General features: G+C 36.0%; 1 protein-coding gene across 2 annotated transcripts in view; it reads right to left on the bottom strand.

The window, feature by feature from the left end:
- Positions 1-2,936: 2,936 nt before the first annotated feature.
- The window catches only part of MYO5C (myosin VC), a 66,572-nt gene continuing 48,142 nt past the window's right edge, over positions 2,937-21,366 (bottom strand). For both annotated transcript variants that reach the window (XM_072402373.1, XM_072402374.1), the window contains 16 exons: positions 20,204-20,297; positions 19,503-19,566; positions 18,963-19,043; positions 17,802-17,982; positions 16,380-16,473; positions 15,237-15,300; positions 14,125-14,230; positions 13,156-13,243; positions 12,133-12,231; positions 11,026-11,180; positions 9,941-10,030; positions 8,688-8,838; positions 7,431-7,713; positions 6,732-6,906; positions 6,460-6,540; positions 2,937-3,466 (listed from right to left, as the gene is read on the bottom strand). In XM_072402373.1, the coding sequence (XP_072258474.1) occupies positions 3,314-3,466; positions 6,460-6,540; positions 6,732-6,906; positions 7,431-7,713; positions 8,688-8,838; positions 9,941-10,030; positions 11,026-11,180; positions 12,133-12,231; positions 13,156-13,243; positions 14,125-14,230; positions 15,237-15,300; positions 16,380-16,473; positions 17,802-17,982; positions 18,963-19,043; positions 19,503-19,566; positions 20,204-20,297 (1,959 nt within the window). In that variant the 3' untranslated portion in view covers positions 2,937-3,313. The remainder of the gene's footprint in view (positions 3,467-6,459; positions 6,541-6,731; positions 6,907-7,430; positions 7,714-8,687; positions 8,839-9,940; positions 10,031-11,025; positions 11,181-12,132; positions 12,232-13,155; positions 13,244-14,124; positions 14,231-15,236; positions 15,301-16,379; positions 16,474-17,801; positions 17,983-18,962; positions 19,044-19,502; positions 19,567-20,203; positions 20,298-21,366) is intronic.

Below are 21,366 nucleotides of genomic sequence, written 5' to 3'. Positions count from 1 at the left end.
CAGAGCCATACCAAAATAAATCTTAAACATTGGCTGGAGTTTTACTTTAATTATTGTGAATGCTGTAATGTTAAGGCCAACTATGACGGGCCAGAAAAAGACAGATATCTGACTTAAAGCAACATTCTTCTTCACATTGTCTGACCCACCTTATTAAAAAGTTAACAAGCAACACCAAGGTTCTCAACAAACTTCTGTAGAAAATAATCAGCAATTCCAACACGCCAAATGGCTCAGAATTACATTCTACATGCACCTAGCATAAAATTTATTTTTCTAATATTAAATTAGATGCCGAAAAAAGCATTTTTAGGTAATTATTATGGATCTCCAAAACAGGAGAGCACTTTGCCAGACACTTCTTCCTTCCCCAAAAGGCCAATGATATGTTTGCTTGTGTATCATCCATAGTCAACATTTTCTGCCTTTGAATATAACTTTAATGTAAATTTTTAATTCCAGAGAACAAACTCAAACTCTATTGTATGTACAGAAAACAAATACAGTATATACTCAAGTCGATCTGAGTATAAGCCGAGGTACCTATTTTTACCTTGGAAAACAGGAAAAATTGAATAACTGGAGAATAAACCGAGGGTGGGAAATGCTGCAGCTACCGGCAAGTTTCACTTCTATAAGTATGGTTCACTTCTTTATTTTTTTAGGTTAATTGGCTTCCCCGAAAAAAATTACCTTAGACTACATTATTGACATATCACTATGGTAGGGACATTAGATTGTGGACCCCTTTGAGGAACAGTTAGTGACACGACTATCGACTTTGTACAACGCTGCGTAATATGATGGCACTATATACTGTGTAGTAATAATAATTTATCAGATGATTAAAATATGATTAGTAACTAATCATTAATATATGATTAGTTACTAATCATATATTAATCATCTGATAAGTTACGCATCATTAGTTGATATAACTTTTAAACTTACTTTTTTAAACTTACTTTACTTCTTTTTTCCTGGCTATCTGTTACTGCTTTTGAATCTAGCCCCTGTCCCATGTGTAAGCACCTGGGAACACGTGGGACACGGGAGTCTCTCGAGTCCCTCACTGATGGCTCTGCGCCCCACCAGGATAGCCCCTGGAGTGTCCCCTTACCTCGGCGGCCAGCGTGTTAAGGCCTGCTGCAGTAAATAGAGAAGTCAGCCACAGCAAGGAGGCTCAAGAGCCGTATGCAGCTCCAGGGCTTCGGGTTGCCGACCCCTGCCGGTCAAGATTAGGCTGGATTGACCATTAACCTCCTGGGTGGTTCATTTCTGTATGGTTTTATATGTCTAAAAGCAGTACATTCTTTTTATTTACTGAAAATTTAATTTACAGTATAATATAATAGTATGAGTATAATAAAGTTTGAAACACAAAATCATGTCAAAATAATACATTTAATAAATTATATATATATATATATATATATATATATATATATATACTCATTATACTTATTATACTCATATTATATTATACTGTAAAATAAATGTTCATGAAAAACAAACAATGTACTGCTTTTACACATATAAATCCACTGTATTGCATTCAATACAGTTATTTTGTTTTGAATGCAATACAAATAGATTTGAATTCCCTGCCCCGACCCGAATGTAACTTCTGCACGCACCGACGTCACCAAGAGCTCCCGGTGACTCATCTGGTGCAGAAAACGGCCGGAGGAAGGTAGAAGACGCGAAGGACAATGGAGGACGCGGTGGATTGGGTAAGAGGGTTTGCTGGGGCATAAGCAGGAATCGGCTGGCAGAGGGTGCTTTTCTGGAGGGACCCTCTAGGATGCACCTGACTGGACCATAGGGGTGAAAAAGTCAGCTTATACTCGGGTATATACGGTAACCACTTTAGTTTGAAGACCACTAGTAGAATAATTGTTATGAGGGGCAGCAAGTGTTTTTTTGAAACAGATGTGTTTTCTAAAGTTAAAGACATTTATTGGTAAACCAAGCAGAACAAACGATAAAAGAGGGTAATTAAAAAAAAGAAAAATTTGACAACTTCAGAAAGTGTCAGTTCCTTTGCATGTCATATACCTAGCCCTTTTTTGTTTGGAGAGTGACTAGCTGCTGTATGTGCTGGTCCAGTTCCTACACCCCTTCATTCATCTCCCCACATAACATTCTATATGACAGTTGGAGGAGGAGGAACTCTATGTCTGACATCAAATACTTGGGGCTTTTGGATGTATACATCCAAAAAGAATTATATTGTATATGATATGCATATATGCTCACCTAATCTTATGCAACAATATTTGTCGCAATAGATAGTCTGGCAACATAGTCAATAGACCAAGCTGAATAGAGGACATTGTATAGTATAACATACTCAAAAATAAAGAAACTACACTGAAAAAAACAATTAAAAGTATTTGAAAACATACCCTAAACATATCAGTAACCATGCAATAAACAATTGTCACTATAAAACATCAGCATTTGTTAATAAAAATGTAAAGTAACATTCTGTTTTTAATTATCTAGAACAGTTTTTCTCAACCAGCGTTCCTCCAGAGGTTGTTAGGGGTTCTTTGAGCAATGAGCAAATTGTACCTCTCGGGTCAGTTTATGTACTGTGAGTTGTGGACGTAGTAAAAAGTTGACCTGAAAGTTATTTCAAGGGTTCCTCCATGTAATCAAGGTCAAGAAACACTGATTTAGAATGATAAATAAAACCAAACTACACTAAATACACAAATAATGCATACTAAATCTGTAAAAGTAATAAAACCATAAAAAGTATGATAAGTAGCCATATCTATTAAGATGTGTGACAAGTTAATGTGATCTGTAGCATTGTATTTATTTTTTTATCTATAGTACAGCTTGAACAGGGAGTTTTGTTTAGCATGGATGATATTCTCTAAAAAGATTGGCCTGCACACAGAATAAATCACACAAAGACACCCAACTTGAAATGTATCACTTTATGTTCAGTTCATAAAACATGTCCATTTATAAAACATATACACTGTAAACTCTGTAACGGACAGCAGCTGATGCACAGCAGAAAAACGCAAGGTAATAAAGAGCATTTTCTGTTGCCCTGGGATTTGAAAAAAATGTGTTATGACATTTTTCAGTATGAAATGTTAAATTTCTTCTTCAAACATCTTCTCCTTCATTAAAAAAATATTATAGTTTGTTGCAAACAATCAATTAAAAAGACAAGTATGTGGGGGTCATCCCGCCATAAGCAATCAATACTCCCAAATAAAGAATGGTAGATCCACACATTGCTCCGAGTCCTTTATGTCTGTGGATGAAGGAAATGCAGTCTTTGTAGCCCCTAGATCCTCTTTAGAAAGCCGAGTTTCAGGCTGCTGGGAATTTGGATCATTTCCAGAGCATGCGGAGATGGGCTGAAAGGAAATGTAACTTGGAAAAGATATTTGCTGTCCACCATTAACTGGGTACCATCTTCACGACTGCTAAGCATGGACTGAAATATTAAACAGATCATTAAAATTACATGTCAAGTAACTACTTTGCACAAACAAACAATACACCCTGTATTAAGAAATCATTTATAAAGCAGTTCAAATAATCAGAAACAATCTCTGAAAAAAGTGAGAACTTCTCATAATTATATAATTATAAAAGTCCCTGCTAGAAATATTTAGTGTAGACGGGAATGAAATACAATATGTGTCATCACTTCTGTATTGATTATAAATATGAATAAACAAATTCATTATACTTCAGGATGCCTTTAGTAAATATTGTGCCACTATAACACTGACCATATTTTATGTATTTTTCGTGCCCCATGATAGTTTTTTCTTCAATTTTGTATGTAAAGTTGGCACCGGTTATACCAGTAATTCCCCACAAAGATCCCCCATATCAAATGTCCTTATGTTCTTTATATTCTTATTCTATTAATAGTTGTTAGCAGTGTAATTCCCTGATGTGAGACACTCTACACTGCAATCAGAACAGATAAGGATCATGTGAGATGATATGAGATGGTCACTTGGGAGTGAAGAAGAGGTAAGAAGACTTTAGTAGACTTGAAGACATTTCTGGACCATATAAAGGGGTAAATGAATTTTTTATACTGATTTAGGTAGCAGAAAGAGTAAACGTCACTGGAAAAAAAGGAAGCAAGAACTGGTGTTTGTCAACTGTTTAAAAACTTTGGGGAGAAGCGGCCAAATGGGAGCAGATTACCCATCCTTCCCACCGCTCCTCTTCTGCTGCCTCTCACTGTAGTTCCCTTCATCGGCTTCCATTTTACCTTAGAATCAAATTCAAGCTCCTGTGCTTTGCCTTCAAATCCCTTCACAGATCCTGTCCCACTTACCTTTCTGACCTAATGGAAAACGACAGCCCTAGCTGCTCACACCTTCGATGACCTATTAATACTTTCATCACTCAAAACCTCATCACACGCATGGCTCTAAGACTTTTCCAGTGCTGCCCCAACTCTCTGGAATGGTCTTCTAATCCTAATTAGATTGATCCTACTTTCTGCTCATTTAAAAAAGCACTCAATACCCATCTTTTCAAACATGCCTACCTGTCTTCTTCTGTCTCGTAAACCCTACTTGCCCACCATTACGTATACCCCTTCCAATTTTGGGCTACTTCCCCACCTCTTAGATTTGTAAGCTCTTCTGGACAGGGTCCCCTCCTTCTGTATCACTGTCTGCATCTGTCAGTTTTTTGCAACTCTTATTAATTGTACAGGATTGCAAACTGTGTTGGTGCCATTTAAATTCTTTTTATTAATACCAATAATATTAATAATATTAATAAAAATTGTCGCTCATGAGTGAAGAAAAAAAGATTTAGAACACAGTTCTGCCAGATGTTACAAAGGGTGGGAGTAAAAGGGGGCAGAAAGAGAGCTGATATTGGAAAAGTGGGTAAAGGGGAAGTAAGAGGAAAACTTATCATGGGGGGGGGGGGGGGGTGTAGAGGTACAATACGATGGATGGAGGTTTGATTACAATACGATGGATGACAAACGAAAAAAAAAAAAAACTATGCTTGGCCAATTTTCAATCAATATTCTGCCTAAAAAATGATCATAAATCTGATCTTAAGTTCAATTACTTGGAGTGATTTTTAATTAATTCTATGTTTTCATCTATGTTCTTGGTCTGCATGTTCAACTGCCCCATCTTCTTTGTTACATTGATCATGTAATTGATTGAAAATATTGCAGTGACAGAGACAGCAATATGCAATATTGCAATATGATAGAGACAGCAGTTGAACATGTAGACCAAGAGAGGACAGTGGTTTGGACAAAATCGGGATGTAACAGTGGTTGCAGGAAAACTTGAAAGAATTGATAGTGATAGCTGTTGCAGTAAAGACAAGAAAATGGAAAGTTGTTAATAGCAGGCCAGGTAAAAGTGCTGCGTAATATGTTGGCACTTTATAAATCTTGTTTATTATTAATAATAATATTAATAATAAATAGCTGAGATGGGAAAATAATGGAAGATGGAGAGTAGATGTTTATCATGATCCTTCTCAATAACTTGACTTTCCCCTAACATTGTTAGCTAAGTCAAGAAGAGTGTTGTATTGTCATCACTCAATCAGCAAGTTCTCAGCTCACTATCTTCTAAATGTAAGCAGAGGGCCTTGTGAAGTCTAAGCCCCTATCTGAAAACAATTGTGCTAAAATACAGAAAAACTGCTTACTGGTAAGCAAAGATGCTGCAACAGATACGTACGTAGTTCTATATGCATTAATGGTAGCATCTGTCATAGTTACAGCTTCATTTGGGCAAAGATGATTTTAAATAATAACACACAACACAAATCACTGTTCATGATTGTGTAGACACGTGTAAAATAAGGAGGCATGGATTATTTCTTCTTACACCTGTTCACCTTAACTGATTTTAACACATCAATGAATAAAGTGTGGGCTACTACCCAGAACTGAGAGGACAGTTTTATACTGCTTTGCATGTCACACACCAGTGGTTACACCAGTGTTTGCTTCATTAACACAAGATAGGTGACAAAAATAAGTCCCCTGTTAAAAAAGACAAAGTAAGCATCTTCTGATGACCTTTGTACATAAATATCACTAAAAAGAATAGGAGTTAAGCAAATCACTGCCACAAATAAAAAAAACTGCTTGTCACTTTATTAAGATGTCTGTATACATTTCCTCACAATAAAATGACTCAATCTGATTGGTTCATACAAATAATGCTTCTTTTCAAATCTTCACAACATTTGTATATGCTCTTATGTGATATTGAATTATTTATTGGGATATATAGTGAACATTAAAGATCTTTTACTATAAGAGAATATTTTAAAGACCTGTAAGTTACCGTAATGAAATTAAGCCCATAACGTCTGTTTCTCTCAATGATTTGCCTAACCTACTTGAGTTTTAGAAGTCTTTAGTGTCCACTAAACTTGCCAACCTGCCCCAGAATATTACACAATCAGTCTCACCTGAACTTTGCGTACAAACGAAGGTGTCACACGTTTCTCAAAGTCATCAATTGGAGTGTAAGAGTTTAGGATCTTGACAACCTAATAACAACATTATTCATAGTTTAAAATTACACGCAAAGCCTCTCAGAGCCTATCCAAGTAGACAAGAATACATAAATAAATTATAAATAAAGTACTCCAAACATTCTAAAAATACAGAAGCATTGATTTTATTCAACCATATTAAAACATACAAATGCATAATAAGGATACAACTGTATAAACCATACCTGCATAGGGGAAAGGGCTGTACATCGCTCACATATTTCTTTGGCATCTTCATCTTTGATCTTTTTCACCTGCAGTAACCACGCAGCCTGGGAAAGGGGCTCCAGAGTCTCCTTGGCTGTACTTCCTTGTAGATTCTTTCCCTGCAGCCATTCTTCCAAGTAACTTATATTGCATCTACAGATGAACAACAGGCTTGCATTATATGAATTCTCTTTTTCATGTTGTATCCTTAGGATAGGAAGTGAAAGGGAGTTTCCATAGTGGAATGCAAAACCGCACACTACCAACCATCTCCCTATTTATTAATTATTAAGTCTCTCTACCAGCATCTCTGCTGCATTTGATGGTAGGATGTTCTAAGTCAAAACTCTATATTTACCCATGTAACTTTAAATTTCACTCAAAAGGTAAAATGTGACCCAGGCCTACTATTTATGCCTTAACACTAAACATATACCCCTAACCCATTCTCTCTGCCAATGTTATCTAACTCCAAATTCAAAAATTCAGCACCAAAAGTGTTCTGCAGTGCCTGCCAAACTGGCGCCACAAAAGAATGATTTGAGATTGTAAAATTCTACTTTTTCAGTGTGACCTTTAAACTGTGACTTGGAAAACTAAACACACTTTGGGGACTTTTTTGAAAAGACTTTTCTAGATATAATTTTAGGTGCATTCATAATATATTTATAATATACCTTATCTGCATTCCTTTTCTACAAGAGCACATGTCCTTGCGAAGGAAAAGACTATTTAATGTGACAGTGGAAATCAGGAAAAACAGTTGCTTCACAACTTGTTTCTGAAGTTCAGGGTCCATGCCATGCTGACACATGGTGGTATAAAAATAACTCAGCTGCTGGAGAATGGATGTCATGGTATATGCATCTGTGTCATCAATGCTAGATGAGCGCTTGCGGAATCCTGTGGGTTTTGCAACCGATATTCCGTGAAGGCTTTCATATTCCAACATGCCGGGCACTGCAATAATACATCACCAGAAAGCATTTCATTGTACAAATCTATGGTATTATTACAATTAATAGTCATTGTAGCTGAGGCAAGCCTGATGAGATTTGCATTGACACCCCTGTATCTACTAATTTCCAAGGGGTTCAGCTGCTTCAGCAATAATAAGCCTAAATGATGCCATCCAGTGGCCTTAGTGAGCAATCTGAGGGACTCCACATTTTTCTCTTGTATTGCAGATACCTTTATAAAGCTACATTCACATGCTAGGTAATTATTGTTTGAAATAAATAACTACTGATATATCGTTAGATAATCATTTGTTAATAAAGCATCCGTTGACTTCAAAGTTGATAATCTACAATGATTTATTGGTTCAATGAATCATCTATCCTGATGGATGCTTTTTAGCAACTTTTTGACACCCTCTACGGTGTGTAAAGATGTTGTTACATAACAAATGACACACAACCTTGTACATACCCATAAATTCATAGCATTTAATTGTATCATCGTTAAGCAATCACATCTGCAAACAGTACTGCAATATGACAACTCTGAAAAAATAGTGAGTTAATGCGTTGTTCTCTGTGAACAATAGTTCATTGAAGATCCTTTGTTTTGAAATACAATTATGTAATGTGTGTATGTAGCTTAGGTCCCCACGAGCAGGCTCTGCATGGGGCTCTAATTCTATTTCGGGAAGTCCAAGTCTATTGATGTAATAAAATTATGCCAACAATGGTTTCATACCTACATGCATCCAAAGGTTGGCTATCTTGTCACACAATTTTTCAGATGTAAGTAGAACAACCCGTAGGATCATATCTTAAATACAGTACATCTTATAGTCTCTTTGGTCAAGGATTGGTACAGTGACATTTTATTAGTTGTTATGTGTTACTGCACTAAAACACATTTATAGGGAGCATTGACCCCAATGGTTGACATCTCAATTGATATACACTTTTACAGTGTTGCCTTACCGATCATTGGCTGTAGATTGTTCTCCATCACTGTAATAAACTGATGATAGATACGGATAGCCAGATCACTGATAATCTGCCTATATTCTGATAGATCAAAATTCTTCAGACAGTTTTTATTCTGAAGGGGAATATTGTACTTCATAAACTCCTGGAAAAATTGAAGAACATTATGGTTATTAACAGAGATTAGAGAATGAGAGCAGACAAGATAGTGATATGTCAGTGTTTGGGAATTTGGAAGCTTTAATCTCAGCAGTGTTACATTCTATTCATAGAAACACTTTGGCACTGCTCCCACCAACATTTGTGTATCCAATTGAATCTATATTTAGTAGACTTTAAGCAGTGGTAATCAACTCTTTCGATATAAGGATCTTGAAGTGCAACCCCTGACATCACTAAAAGGCCACACATATTATTCAGAGAATGTATTTTTTCAGAATGCTGTCAAAGACTGGAGACATGCAACAAGGGATGGCGGTCAACTACTATCAGACATGCTACAAGTTCTGCAGGAGTTTTTGGGGTCTGGGGACTTGCTTAGGGAGACAATCACGGAGTGGAGATACATGGCATGAGAGAGATAACTGTTACAGGGTAACAGAGGAACATAGACTACTTGCTGCATGGGCCCTGGGGGCCACATAGGGTCAACCAAAAGGTTGTCTCTGGGGGCCTAATGTTACCACCTTAAAGCCCATTTTTCTGCTAGTTGTCTTTTGCATTTTAAATCTTTATATCTTTAAATTATAAACATGAGGACTTTGACACAATCTAACTGAGAATTATTAGTACTACAACTTCAAGAAAAGAACATTTTCCAATAAACCTCTAAAAGTCCGACACTTAAGGGGGAACTAAACAAAAAAAAAAAAAAAAAAAAAAAAAAGACGTTTTCCCTAGCACCTGATGTCTTTTTGTTTTTTGTTTTTTTAAAAAACAAATTGTGGAAAATTCCTTAAAAATATAGAGGTGCAGTAAATATTTTAGAATAAAAGGTTCGATTTAATTTGCTTTGATTTTGTTGTGTGCAAAGTGATTTAAGTCTCTGAAAAGAAGTAAGGTAGACGTGAAGCGTGCAAGTCCCCTGTGACATAGGCAGGTGTCTAGAAAGTAACAGTTAGGCTGAGATAGGACCACTGAACTATAGAGTGAGACAGGGTCTTCTCAAGCCACATTACTTTTCACAAACTTAGGCTTTCAGAACATAAATAATAAAGAATAAACAGTAAGTTTAAAAAAACACCTACCTCTTCTCCACTGTATTGCTTCAAACAGTTAAGGAAATGATGAACGTTGGACAGCCAGAAAGATAACATTTCAAAATCATCCGCATGTTCCTAAGTAATGTAAATATAAAAGAAATGATGTAGTATTAGAAGCAAATTTTTAGGTAATAAAATAACAGGAAGTGTGGTTATATTATAAAATGTGAATATGTGTTTTTAATATTATTATTATTATTATTATTATTATTAAAACACAAATTTATCTTTTTATATCATCCCTTTTAAGGTAATATTGTGACTGCCATATACAGTGTCACATTTATAAAAACGTGGACCTTTTTTTCAGTGGAGTGCAGTGATTGATCACTAATTTAGCCACACTAAAGTAGTGATCATTGTCTATAAGTTTACATTAGGGCTGGTGATTGCTAGAAATGCAATAGTTGTCCCCCCTGGGGCTGATTACTGATCTTACATCTGTGCAAATTGGCAATTCCATTTGCGCCAAGACATTCTCCACTTTCAAAGTGGCAAACGCTATATGGAAATTAAAAAGTGTCAGTCAGGCTCACAAATTATTAAACATAGTGTTCAACATTTTTAATACTAAATGCAAGAAATGACCATCATGCTGAAAATTGGATTGCAACTTTCTAATGGGATGAACAGATATATAATGGTGTTATGATATATATTAACAATGGTGCTATTTGTGTATATATATATATATATATATATATATATATATATTATATATATATATAAATATATATCAATTTTTGTGTGGGATACAAGCTGTGATAAATGAGCCCCATAGAAAGTCATGTTCTAAGCAGGGTAGTCGGACTACCACTGGAAGCCTATCCTCTTGTGTCTCATATTTTTCTGTGGCTATTCTGAAAGGACTGTGGGCAGACAAGACAAATGTCCCAAGATGAGTAATTCTGGTATGATATAACAGTGCAGAGGTCTAGAAAAGCATGCAGCATTGCAGAACACCAACTATATAATTATGGGCACTCCAGGGGGTAAATGCACAATGTGACAGCCTAGACTTTTGTGTGAACTTTCATGCCTCAGTAAGCTGAGAAAAGGTTTATCCTTACCTTAATAACTTGTTTAATACCATTAATGGAAGCATTCATGAGAGATTTAATTCTGTCTGCATCATTGATGTAATCGGTAAATCTAACACACATAAATAGGATGTGAGCGGGCAGACCTGGGATCATATTCACTACAACTCCCCGTGGTTTCAGATCTGTATTATTGGAGGAAATAATTCAGATAATACCAACTGTACAAATATATACATGCAGTCCAAGTTCTAGAACCCTATAACTGGTATTATACCATTATCAAATATTGATTTTATTTATGACAAATAATGTCTTTAAATAAAATATATCAATTCTACACTGGACCATTTATAACAGCAAAACAAAAAAAGGAGAACTTTTCATTTATATTCATCAGACATCTTTCATCAGATTATGAGTAGAAATGAAGTCATGTGGCCATGTCGCTTAGGACCAGTATACAGGACAACATTCTGTACAAAATACGTTATTCTAGAAAAGTGTTTCTCAACCAGGGTTCTGTGGATCTCTAAGGGTTCCTCCAGGGGTTGCAGGGGTTTTTGAGCAATTTGGACCTCTCAAGTCAGTTTAGGTGACATCAATGATCTTTTGGGCTCTCTGTAAGGATGACATTGTTCCCATTTGCCAGCAATGTAAGAGCATATTTTAACAGGGGTTCTCTAAGACCTCAAAGTTATTTCAAGGATTCCCCCATGTTGAAGAGGTTGAGAATGGCTGTTCTAGAGGGATATTGCTTTGGACACAAAATGTAGTGTGTCAACAGGTTCTATTGACAGAACACTTATCTCTGCACATATGCACATATACCTATCCCATACATTAATATATAAGATGCCTTATATAATGAGCCAATTAAATAAGATATCCATACCCTTTTATAAATCATATATAGAGTACCGGTGGCCATAGATATGCTTATTAATGAACATGTAAGGTGAAAATGTAAGCTGCACGGTGACTGCATTTACAAATATATGATCAACTTCTTTTACAATTTGGTATTTTAATTTGAATTATTTTTTTTTGGCTGAGGAGGTTAACATTTGTATCTGTAGGTTGCTTTCTTTAGAACTCCTACTTATGACATATAAAACAAAACATACATTTACATACCCAGAATAAGATTGGCTATAAGTTTTGGTTCTTCTTGTGATGAAAACTCCAGCATTCCCAAAAAGTCTTTAAAAACGCTTGGTACACTTGTTTGGTTTTCTAAGGTAGAGCACATTGGTTAAATATGAGATGTATCTACTACTACATATTTCCAACAAAGGATACAGCTGTTTCAGTTATAATTCAAGGTGAGAAATGGAATCTTATTTACTTCCTTGTATGTCATTGCAACCTCTAAACAGTGATTGGGAGAAAAAAACCTTCTCCAAATCTAGGTGTATAAAAGGCAAAAATTGATGGGTGGGATAGGAGGATAAAGAATGGTGATGCTGCGGTTTGGAGGAGAAATGGATGGACAAAGCAGCAAAATATTTGTTTTGGATGATATTAAAGGATGAATGGACGCAATCACATGATGGGCTCTTTTGCCAGTGCATGTGGTCATCAAACACTGCTTCTTTAGGTCCTTATAGTTTTTTAGAGTCATACCAATGAAAAGCCAGATCTGTTTATGAGTGCCTATTCAGTATGTGCCCAAATGTTTGCAAGTAGTACTTGCAATAATCAGCTCATTTACCGGGTACCAAGGGTTTGCCAACAACATTCCTGACCATAGGGAGAGCTTGCTAAGGCAAGATGTTGAAAAATGTTTCTGTGAACAGGTCAATCCCAAAGTAAAAAGATGAGACTACATCACATATTTATTGAGAAGGATAGAGAATTACACTGGGTGCTGGTTGTGTAACAATCAACTGTTTTACCAGTTGTTATTCCCAAAGACACAATTGTCTGTAAACAGCATGTCTAACATCTGGTCTCCGAACTTTTGACAGCAAATGTGATGCTTCATGGACACTTCTATATAACGTGTATGAATAATTGGAAATATGTCATAAAGTATATTTAGTAAAATGTGTTTATAAATTGTAAAGGGGCTTTCAGAGATTTTGTGGATCTTACAGACAGACAGTGGCGCAGTACACTTTTGTCATATTCCAAGCAGCATGTATTCAACACACTTACCAACTTCCATAGTTTTTGTAAGAGCTTTGATCTGATCTTGGAGTTTCTTGATAATCCTGTCTTTTTTATCCACTTGTTCTTCAAAGTCCTACAGAAGAGTAAAAAGAAAAAATCAACATTAAACGAATGCTGCTTTAGTTGAAAGTAAAATACTGTTTTACCCATATGATTTGTAGATATCTCCAATAATAACCCATTATCAGTAGACTACTGCAATGCATAGTGCCCAGGCCAATTTCTTATCATTAGTTTACTTCTATGTACAAATTTACCATAATACTGCAACATGACGATGGACTGCGTCCTATATAATGGACACGCTAAGTGCTTTATCACAGCAGAGCATTTTTCCTATTCAAAGTTGTTTAGGCTTGAAATGCTGAAGTAGTAGCCATACAGGAAAACACGATCAAATAGTAACAAAGACACTAGTCATTTTGTTCACAAATAATTACTAAAATAATTTTCCTAAATTTTAATTTATCAGAGGGCTTTTAGGAGGATATTAGAGGGTCTTTTATTAATAAAATAAATAGTTTAGGACCATGAGTGAGAAATCATCCATAATGTTATTTCTTGAAAAGAAGCAAATATGTTAAAATATTCAGAAATGTTTTTGCACTCATTTAGTGAATGTTCACAATGCATTGTATATGGTTTGCACTTATTTACACCACTGCAGTATTTTATTACATATTATATTTTATAAGCATGATCTTCAAGAGATATACCATGAGGCTAATACAATACAAAAAAATATATATTGAGATCATTACTCTTCCACATGGAATTGATATTTAATGTTGATAACTTTAAAAGGTACTATAAACCATTGTTGTAAATGTAACTGGTATACAGTATGCTGAGAGGCCTTTATTGAAATGAACATAAAAAAATCAGGTTAAAATAGGCAAATTATACATGAGAAAAATGTGTTATGCTTTTAGAATTTGAGATTGTAATTTTTACCTGACTATCACCTTCATTTTGATCCTTTAGGATAATGCTATGATCTTGCATTTGTTGAATTTTGCCTATTTCCTTTTCATTTTGCTCTGTCCGTTTCTTGTGAACTCTAAAAGAAAGGGGAGAAGGAGGATTGTAATAGTACATGGAATACATCAATAATACCTAAAGTACAATAAATATAATCAATAAAAGTTTGAATAGCAGTTATAGATAATAATGCATGACAAAAAATATGGACCATGAATTTTTAATTTATACCCTATTGCAAAAATTGAAATGAGAAGGATCAAATATGCCTATATTTATTTATTAAGATTTTCATATTCACATTTTATAATTTCCAGCCAATTAGTCAGTAATTATTGTCTTACATATGTATTCATAAAGTATCATGAAATGAGAATATATAGGTTTTAAAGCAAATTCCTGCAGAGGCACTTAATGTGCTTTTAGTGGAACCCGCTGCTACCCATTGGTTGCTGTCCTCTTGAACGGAGAATACTTCCACTTTTTGAAGAAGCACCCCCCGAAAGTGGGTTTGCAGGAGGTATGTAAAAATCTCCTAGCTAAAAAATTGACCAAACTATAGCACTTGGCTAGGGTCTGTAAAAGTGACACTTAATGTGGAAGAGGTTGCACATCCCTGGTTTAAAGCAATATGTATCATTCACATTCTTTAGATACATCATATTCTACCACTGCATTGTCCCAAAAATGCTTTAGTAGTAGCACTGTGACAACGTAAAACCTTCACCTCAGCACATCTCTTCTGTGCAAATCTGTCTCCTATGTGTACTAAATGTGTCCCATACTTTTGGAGAAATGTATATTGGTCTCCCTAGCATTGCAGGATAGGGGTTACATTTATACCAATCAAATACTATTACATGTGTTTTGCTGAATGAGAGAGAGGCAACTTGATCTTCAGTATATATGTGAATCATTTTCTCATTAACTAATGTCCTTCTGTAAAATTATTTCTGAAAAAACAAGAAGTGATCTTTGGCAAGCATTTGTTTTTGTAAGGTCTTCAGGTCATTAAGAGGACAGATATGCAGTAACATATATGTGAATAAAGGGTAGAGGGTGGAACACAAAGGAAGTTCACTTACTTCTGTGACATGTCTTCATCTTCCAGGTAGTTATGTCTATGATTAAAAATGTTGTCTGCTTTGTCTGCAATATTAAAGATATTATATAACATGTAAATAGCAACATACAGAAAACAAAATAACTGTGTCAGAGCGGAAATTATGTCACAAAGTCAACATATTATGAACTACATGAATGTTTATATTTAGAACTGTTGACAAAGATCACTGTATTACAGTAGTAAACTTGATGACTGGGTGTGTAGCTTGTTCAGTGTTTGCCCCAGTGTTGAAAAATTCAAAGCTATTCAGATAAAAAACAAAAACAATGGATCAGCAGAGGAGAAAAGGTAAGTATATGGGCAGGAGGTGGGTTATCAAGTATACCTGTCATGTTGTCTACATAGGACAAGTAAAGGTTTTATTGAGATACATATGTTGGGTGCTATGCCTGACCTTTTGAAAATGCAAGTTGGCCAACTGTCTCAGGTTTTTATACTTCCTGGTTAGGAATGAAATGCATTGCATTCTTAATATTATCCATTATTTATACAGTATAAGGCCAACATATTACGCAGCACTGTACAAAGTCCATAGTCATGTCACTGGCTGTCCATCAAAGGGTCTCAGAATCTAATGTCCCTACCTCAGTCATAGGTCTATATTACAGTCTAAGATCAATTTGGGGGAAGACAATTAACCTAACTGCATGTTTTTGAAATCTGGGAAGAAACCAGAGTATCCGGAGAAAACCCACGCAAACACAGGGAGAACCTGCAAACTCCATGCAGATAATGTCCTGGCCGATATTAGAACCTAGGACCAATGCTGCAAAGTCCAGAGTGCTAACCACTGAGCCGCTGTGCTGCTGCTCTAAAAGAAGGGGCAGTTAGGTTTGTTAAGGATGCAGCAAGCTTTAAATGGCATCTGAATGTTTTGGGGTTCTGGTGATTGTTTTGATTATTTTGAGGTGCATTTTGTTTTAATTTCTTTTACAATATTTTAAGCAAAATGATGAGCATGACCCACCAGGCAACTGGCATTCCCACGAATGTCAGTATTGGCCACTTTTACATTTCTCTTAGTACATCTGCAAGGTTAAATAAAAATAGAAGAAACAGATGTGTAATAACAGTAAAAACCAATCAAGCCATGCAAGGTTACCTGGCATGTTCATGCTCTGTTCATACAGGCAGCCTTGAAGCTCCAGATTTTCATTTTCAAGTTCAGAGATTTTAGAATTAAGAGATGTTATGGCCTAGAAACGTAATTACAATAATATTGTGATTGAGTTGTTTATTCAATAAACATATTTTTTATTATGTAAAGTCATGTTTTGTGCTTTGGGAATAAAGATACAAATTTGCTAATTTTATGTTGATTTATACACTGTATTTTAATAACTTCTTCAAAAATTCTCTTTAATCGTTTTTTAAAAAGAAACATTTTTGACAGGGTACACTGATGATATTTTTTTCCAAAGCATACTAAATTATAATTTATAAAGTCAGTACTCTACAACCTTTGTTATTTTACAGAACAGGTAGTCCCCGGGTTACAAATGAGATAGACTGTTGGTTTGTCCTTAAGTTGGATTTGTATGTAAGTCAGAGCAGATATAGTATTTTAATAAAGCAATTAGGACAGATGTTTGTCTCAACATATTATTAGGCAGCGTGGTGTCAGTTACTGTATAAACTCCTCACTGTGAGCTAATCACAAACAAAGCAAAAACAAAAAAACTTTATAGAGCCCAGACATTCATTAACGTCTGGAGCAAGCTGTGCTTTGATATGGAAAAAGAAACAACTGCAGAGTTTGTCTTGGTCATTAAAGAGTTACAAGAGCTTGCAGATAGAGCTCACCCCCCTAAGATCACCCACAACCTCAGCTGTGTTTAGAAAAGACTTCTTCTGCAGGTCATACAAACCGCTCCCCTTCATGTCTCCATTCTGCACAGAACAAGCAGGGATTCCCTGTTCGTATCTAGGAGGCGTCCGTATGTCGGATGCCTTTAACACGGGGACTACCTGTATTAGTAAGTTTAAAGACTTCTGTGTAGGTGTACATTACCACAAATCTTTGTCCAGCAGAGCTACGAGACTATTTACAAGACATTTACAACCAGTTACCTTTATCCACTGCTGCAGAATAGTGGGGCTACTAGGGCTCCATTCTCTACACAATCTTTGCTTTTAAATTTGCCTATTTGCTGTAAGGATGTTGAAACAAACCTGAAAAGTGGCTTCAATGAGAACCTATTGTTATGGTACAGATCTTGCAGTGTTTCCATAGGCTGGTAATTGTGAAGGGTAGTACGTCACTAACAACCACCGGTCAATGAGAATGCTGCCTGCTGTGTATGTTACTGACCAGCAAGAAGGCAGCATTCCCATTAGTCAGTGCTTGTCAGCAATAGTTCCCACCATTAGAAAGTGGTTGCCAAGCTAAGCAACTGTCCATATATGTTTTTGAACTGGACAATTGGCAAACACATTCAAGCTGCCGCAATCCCCAAACTCATTAATGTATCAGAGAACTAACAAAAAAAAGCAATTTTCCCAGTCATTTTTAAGTCAAGTATACCTTATTTTCAGATGTCAGCCTTGTGATCTCTTGCCTGAGGGCATCATTTGTATCCTTCTCGTCCTGCAGTGACTTTTGTATATTTTTTATGTCATCACTAAAATGATTTACTTTAAAGTTCAAAACCTCAATTTCCTTTTCATAACTTTCCTTCTGAGTCTGAAAATGATTCTCCAGGATTCTACAAGAGAAAAATGGGTTATGTTAGGCAGATATTTCACAAAAGTCATGCAAAAATCATATAAAATGAAAGTGTAAGAGCCACTGTTTTGTGCATTACAGTAGTCCTAGCATTAAGGACATCCGACATACCCACAACTCCTAGATATGAACGGGCTTACCTGCTTTCCCCTGCTCCTTTGAGTGCAGGTCAGAGGCTTGATGGAGGGGGAGGGGGCAGTTTGCATAGCTTGCAGAAGAAGTCTTTTGCTGTTCTGCAACCTCTTGTAACTCTTTAATGACCAAGACAAACTCTGCAGTTGTTTCTTTTTGCATATCAAAGCACAGCTTGCTCCAGAAGTTAATGAATGTCTAGGCTCCATAAAGTATTTTTTTTGCATTGTTTGTGAATAACTTACAGTGAGGATTTTATACAGTTATTGACACAATGCCTTTATTTATGTACCTGTTCGGACTTACATACAAATTCAACTTAAGCACAAAGCTACAGTTCCTATCTCGTATGTACCCCCAGGACTACATGTAAAAACTTGTAAGATGCCTGGGACCAACTACATAAATTTAAGATTCTACTAAAATTAATTTATCTTCAGTCAGCATTTGACTACTTGTATTGTGAGATCAGTAACAAAATTGTTGCTTTACAAAGCCCATAGTCATATCACTAACTGCCCCTCAGAGGGACTCACAATCTAATGTCCCTACCATAGTCAAATGTCATCACAGTCTAAGGCCATATTTGAGAAGAAGCAAATTACCCTAACTACACATTTTTGGGATGTGGGAGGAAAGTAGAGTCCCCAGAGGAAACCCTTGCAAACACAGGGAGAACATAAAAGCTCCATGCAGATAGATTCTAGGATGAGATTCGAACCGGTGACTCTAGTGTTGCAAGGGCCAGAATGCCAGCCACTAAGTTATTGTAGTATTCTGTATTTATTTTGGGAAAAGTTTTATGTTAACATTTTAAGAATGCTTTACCTTGTTGCCCTTTTCAGGCCTTCATAAGCAAACCAAAGTTCTCCATCTTCATTTATATTTCCTAAATCTTCTTGGGCAAGTCTACAGGTAAGCAATAAATAAACAAAGTGTTAGGCATTTGTTATTTCAAATTCCTAATGCATTCCACTGGCAGTAATGCAAAGCCTCTGACATACCACATGATAAAAGACACAAAATACTTCTCATCTATTCTCTTTCAGAATGAACCTGGGTTTTGTCACTGCCATAAATTTACAGATGACAAAAAAACAATGTCATTTAAAGCTATGCTAATTGCTGGCAAGATCCCAAGTGTGAAAGGTTAAATATCTATTTGTTTAGTAACTATCAGTGTGATAATGTATGGTATAGTGGACAAATCCCTTACAACTGTATCAATCTTTTCAAATTACCCAATAACACAAACAAAAATACTAGCATGGTCCAAGTTCTCAAATGTTCTGAAGTATAGAAAGCACCAGGCTATACTATCAGTCAAACTATGATAAAATTCAAACAATTGCAAACATTTTTCAATACCTGTTTTTAACATCCTCGACTTCAAAGCTGTCCAGGAGTTGTTTGGCCATTTCGGACATTCTTTCTGTAACAAGATAACTTTCTTATAGCATATCTCAAGGCACAAAAATCAGATACAATACAGCTGTACAGTACATGCCCATTTGCCCATGTGTTATCCACTTACGACCCTGCAAGTCTGAAAAATACTTTTTGCTCTGTTACAAATACACTCAGATCCCAACTTCCTAGGTTCACAATGCAGACCATTTTCTGGACTGGTTTTACCATTCCAAACCACTTGCAAAGAATGGTTACCATTGAACTAGAAGAGACTATTGATTTACATTTAAAAGGTGGTTGGCTTAAAATGGTGCTGCTAGGAAACAAGCTTTTAAGCATTTCTAAGTGTTTTTTTACAAGTGGTTTCAATACAAAGAAAAAACAAACCACTATACTAGGCTTTTGCAGCCACTTGCAAACACGTCCACAGGAATTACCCAACACCTGAAATGCTGGTACATCCATTTACCACTTCCAGACGCCTAGTGTTTAAATAACCATCTGCTGGTGGTAAAATATGCAGGTAAAAAACTCTAACTAGTCTTCACCTTACAATATGTGTATAAATATTCTATCAAACATTATTTTCCTCATCATAAAATGTCCCTACTCACACAATACTGGACACAAGGATATCTACAGAGAATTCTGCATCTTACCACGCATTTCGAGCTTCTGTAGTTGAGTCTGGCTGTCAGTCTCCTTCATCTGGGTCTCAAGCAGTTCAATCTGGGACTGAAACTCTGGTATTTTCTGTTGAGAACAATTTAGAGTATACATCATGGTGTATTAGATTTTTCGGAATATGCACTAACTGTAGTCATATATTTGTATTACATACGGCATTAAGAATCTTCTTAATGAAGCCTTGGACACTTTGCAGTCATGTTGCATGACAAAAAGAGAGCAGATCGAGTCAGATAAGATACAGAGACTAGTAAATGTACCAAATGAGATAAAAAATACTGAAGTTACCATTACAGCTTTTTGACAATACGTTTTTGCTAAGCATTCAATGAATTAAAAAAGAAACGGCTACTAAATTATTACTGTGTATGAGTGACTTTGCTCACTGGCCTAGTGTCACATTTGGCAACAAAATCTGTCTACTAAGCAGTTCTGACATAAATCCTAATTTGGAATAATTTTAGATTCTTTTTTCCAATAATACCATCATCAGTGTAATAATTTAATATATTAATGCTAAAAACAACTCCCAAGTCAATATAATATTAGGCAACATTGTTCATATAGTAAATTCATTAGAAAGTTGTTCACTTTAAAGCGTACCTAAACTCAAGAATGGGAGCGCGGTACATCTCGGAAAGCTCTTGGCTGCTACTTCTGCACATGCCCGAACATCTCGGGCATGCGCAGAAGGAGCCCTTTCATCAATATGGAAAAAAATTGCCAATCTCACGCATTCACAGTGAGATGGGCAAGTTTTTCCAATCTACATCACCTGATCTTGCGCCTGCGCAGTGCAAGATCAGGTGAAGCAGGATGAAGAACGCGGAATAAGAAAGGAAAAGATGGCGGCGCCTGGCGCGCCCTCTGTGCCGGCCGGAAGACGAATACGAGGCGAGGGACCAGATGGAAGAAACCTCCCAGCGGATAGACTGATCTGCAGGATTGAAGGTAATTGAAGTGTAATTTTAATGTTTTAGGTTTACTTCCGCTTTAAGGTCTCCAAGAAAGGCTTACAAGGACTCAGATTTCTTTAGTAGATACTAAAAAAGGACAAATGTGTTTTTTATATGAAATATTATTGTAATATGTTATTTCATAGAGTATCTGACCTCCTGTGGGGAATCAGGAAGGA

The sequence above is a fragment of the Pyxicephalus adspersus genome, chromosome 2 (genome assembly GCF_032062135.1).
Source record: "Pyxicephalus adspersus chromosome 2, UCB_Pads_2.0, whole genome shotgun sequence".
In the NCBI taxonomy this organism is placed as follows: Eukaryota; Metazoa; Chordata; class Amphibia; order Anura; family Pyxicephalidae; genus Pyxicephalus; species Pyxicephalus adspersus.
This window is presented reverse-complemented; position numbering and strand designations above follow the sequence as displayed.